General features: G+C 50.8%; 1 protein-coding gene across 6 annotated transcripts in view; it reads right to left on the bottom strand.

Moving 5' to 3' along the window:
* PPIP5K1 (diphosphoinositol pentakisphosphate kinase 1) overlaps positions 1-3974 on the bottom strand; it is a 53002-nt gene that overhangs the window by 1789 nt on the left and 47239 nt on the right. For all 6 annotated transcript variants that reach the window (XM_081964420.1, XM_081964416.1, XM_081964417.1 and 3 more), the window contains one exon: positions 1547-1684. In XM_081964420.1, coding sequence (XP_081820546.1) covers positions 1547-1684 — 138 coding nt within the window. The remainder of the gene's footprint in view (positions 1-1546; positions 1685-3974) is intronic.

Genomic DNA, 3974 nt, shown 5'->3' with positions numbered 1-3974 from the left:
CTGCAAGGCAAACATAAGGGGGCCTGTCATGGGCAGATCCTTGGCCAGGACCCCAGTACAGCATGATCTCTATAGCACCCTCAGCCAGAAGGAATCAAGCACCCCCAAGACCCTCCCGCCTGTGCAGCCCTACTTCCTGCTGCTCTATTGGCTGCCAAGTGCTCACAGCTGCAAAAGAGCAGCTTGAGAACTGAAAGGGGGGCAATGTTGCCACCCCTTCAGTTCCCTGAGCCAGCCATCACCCCCTGGCGAGGCTCCTCAGGTGGGCTGCTCTTCTGGCCACCCCAAAGCCTTTCTTTCCCATTCTCCAGCATAGGGCAACAGCCACCCATTCCCTGCCAGAAGAAAGACCATTTCTGCTCCTCAGATTGACTCCAGTACAGAAGAAACAGGACCCAGCCAAGGCTCCCCCCCAATCATTTCAGATGGGCCCAGCCAGCACCCCGAGCGTCTCAGAGGTCTAGGTAGGCAAAGAAGCCATTGTTCCTGGGGCCTCTGGAGCCTTTAGCCCATCAGGGCAGCAGCTCTTTTGGAAGGTTTTCTGCTCTTATTCATGGCTGCTGTGGTGCCCCACACCCTGGCATGAGCTTCCTTTAGGGAAAGTCTTCAGCTCTTCCAACAGGTGTCTTGAGTTGCAGAGCAAGGCCAGCAGATTCAGCCAAGGTTACTTGCACAAACTCTTTCTTGGTTTATCGGCCTTGGTGCCGGGCAGATGGGAAGGTGGGGTGGATACCAATAGATTCAGGACTGCTTCTTCGGATGGTTTGTGAACCTAGCTTGGAGATCACACAGCGGGGTGTGCACAGTTCTTTTCAGATACTCCGCCTGCCCTTCCCCACTTGCTGCCCAAGGTTGGTGCTGCAGTTTAGCTGACCTCCAGCCAGGATTGCTCAGGCACTGAGACCAACAAGAGATTGTGGTTGGCTCAGAAACGAGGTTATGGACCTCTGACAGAGCTGTCTGTTCCACTTAAGACTGGGAGGGAGGCTGCTGAGACAAGCCAGCTCTTCCCATTGGCTCTTTCGATCTGTAACTTTCAGCTCTTACCCCAATTCAATCATGACTCCCCCTCTCCTGTGCTGAAGCAGCACCCAGGACCTGCTGGACACTTAATCCTCATTCCCTGACATCCGACCTTCCTCTGAGCAGCTTCAGCAGTGCAGGGGAAGATTTTGGAACTCTAAAACTTGCCCAATAAAAGAAACCCCTAGGGGGGTTGAATTCTGCAGACATCTTTGCCATTTGGGCTCCCCTGGCAGATTAAGGAGGGCCTCGGGGGGCTTAAACAACCATGACACTGTTCGTTTTGTCTTGGCATCCCTTTGGATGTCCTGCTTCAGTATCCATTTGCCAGCAATACAAGAATTCCACCTCATGTCTGACCTTTTCACTTGTTCTGTTCAATACCTGCAAGCTGTCATGATGGCATGTCTACTAAAGGTGTGACACAAAGAGAAACCAAACAAATATGGCTTTGAGTTCAGAGCTGCAGCCCAGGATGCCCAGCCCAGAGGTCCCTCCTCTCTGCCCCCTCCCAAGAGGTTACCTGTGCCGGGCCTCGGCTGGACATTGGGGCAGCTCCCGGACAGAGTGGTCAAGAAATCGCTGACCTGACGAAGGGAGAGGCAGTTGTGCAGCGTCTCCAATGGGTAGATGCTGGGCACCATGGAGCAGCCTTCAAAACCTGCAGGCCAAACACAGCAGCGTCAGTGTTGGGGAGCCTTGCCCACCCAGCCTGCTTCCATTCCAATCACCCCAAATGTCATCAGCAGCAGCTCCGACCCTTTCTGACCCTCTCGGGCAGAAGATGCGGTCATCCCCCCCCCAATCAAAGCAGAAGAGCAGCAGAGCTGACAGCTTCCCCTTCACACTGGGGCCTGAGGGGGGTGCATCTGCAGTACAAGCAGCGATGAAAGCCGTCTCCCAGGCCCCATCATTGGGGGGGGGCTGCTCCTGGGCTGCAACCTTAATGTTTTTGGGGCAGAAACCCCTGGACAGTCCAGGAAATGCTGCAACAGCAGCAGCAGCTGGGAAAAGCGCCTGTCTGCAGATGCCTCCCAGGCTTGCCCAGAGCGGCTGTGCTGCATAAAAGCCCAGGTCTCATTTGCTGACTTGGTTTACATCCATGCTGTTTTGTGCCATTTCTCTGTTTTATTCTAGAGAAAACCAGGTGTTAACACTGGAGGGCAGCACTATTTGGGGTGCATCAAGATGTGGGAGCAGCTATTGGGGACAGACAGAGACCATTAGGGCTGCCTCTCCTTTTCATTGTTTCATGAAAAGTGATTGGCGGCTTTTTAAAAGACGGCTCTGTGCTCGAAGAGTACTAAAACTGAGTTTTTATACAGGCATGACCTCACAGCCAGCAGGAGCGCAGCCCACCCCACCCATTGGGACAGTGGGGAAAGCAGCGTCATGGTGGAGGTGGGGGGAATCTCTGCTTCCTTCCTTCTGATTTGGGTAGGAATTCCTGAAAAAAAGATAGCCAGATTCTCAGCTCAAATGCTCCTCAGCTGGTCCAGAGCAGAACAAATAAACCCAGAAAAAGCCGTGATGGACACACTTTGGTACTTATACAAATAGGAAACAGACCACAAGCATACTGATTTTTTGGGAGGGGGGATAAGAAATTGAATGAGAAATATGAAGGGGGGATTATAGCTCAATGCCCATTTCCTAAAAAACAAAAACATTTCCAGGAAAGGAGATTTCTACCTGTGTTATATCTTGCAAAACAGCAAAACCAGCCAAGTGTCATTGTTTTTGTGGATCCCTGCGCCATGGCTGCTTAAGATTAAGATTTACATTTTGGAAGGAGGAACCTCTTAACAAAATGGCTTCCCTCTCAAACAGTAGACAGGAGGCGACTGGCCTGGATGTGTCCCTTGGTGGCCTTCAGGTGCCTATGAACATCAGCTCCACAATGGGCACAACAAAGCCATCGGCCCACATTGAAAAGAAATCTCCTCAGGGCTGTTGAAGCCTCACAAAAAGTTCCCCCTTCCCTCTGGGCAAAATTTGAGTGGACCCATGTGGCACAGCCAACAGCTGAGAAAGTAAACCTGATATTCTTACAGCAAAAGAACAATTTTGGTGATGAGCAGCATTTTTTCTTTTTTGGCATAAACTAGAGAAAAATCTGCCCAGAGCTATCAGAAGCTCCACTTTACGACATAAAATTCAGGTTTCTGGGCTGGGTTGTTCATGGCCATTATGGCAAGAATCTAATTCCTTTTGCTACAGTCTTTCACCCTCAGCATTTGCAGAAGGCTAAGGTTGCCAGGCACTTAATCTCAGATACCTTCCAGAGAGTTGGCCATGCAAGGATTGAGATCTGGACGAGCTTTGAAACAAGGCGGAGGCGCTTCCTCCCACTTGAAGTCAGCAAGTGCTGCTCCCAGGGATGTGGGCTGGGCCTCGAAGCACAGGGTCTCTGCCAGGCTTAGCGGGTGCTCTCACAAGGGAGGCCACCTTCCTTGCCCTTCTGAGAGATTGTCCAAACCTTTATGCCCCAAAATTCAATTGTTAAGTCCTTCAGGAATGTCTGAGAGATTTTGAAGTACCCAGATGACATCTCCAAGACACAGTGGCTCACTTTTGTCGTCTCCACATTTTGTCGAGACGATGTGGAGTACAAAAACTTGCAAACATGAGAAAGATTCCTCTATGTGTTTCAGACTAAGCACCTGCCACCTCTCAACCCCTTATTTATAGCTTGGAAGCCCACTCTGATCATGATTGCTAAAAGGGAACCCCAACTTCAAAACAATGAGAACTGTAGTAGAAGACCTTAAATAGCTCTTCTCCTGCTTTAACAGGACTTTGCTGTCTTTGGGAAATTCGGGGGGAGTTTCCCAAAGACAGCAAAGTCCTGTTAAAGCAGGAATGGAGTCATCACCTGATCAAGAGCTCCTTTTAAAGGGGGGGGGCTTTAAAAGGAGCTCTTGACCAGGTGAAGACCCCATTCCTGCTCT

The sequence above is a fragment of the Natrix helvetica genome (genome assembly GCF_964273705.1).
Source record: "Natrix helvetica genome assembly, chromosome: 12".
NCBI classification, from domain to species: Eukaryota; Metazoa; Chordata; class Lepidosauria; order Squamata; family Natricidae; genus Natrix; species Natrix helvetica.
Note: the sequence above shows the minus strand (reverse complement) of the source record. Positions and strands in the feature narration are given on the sequence as shown.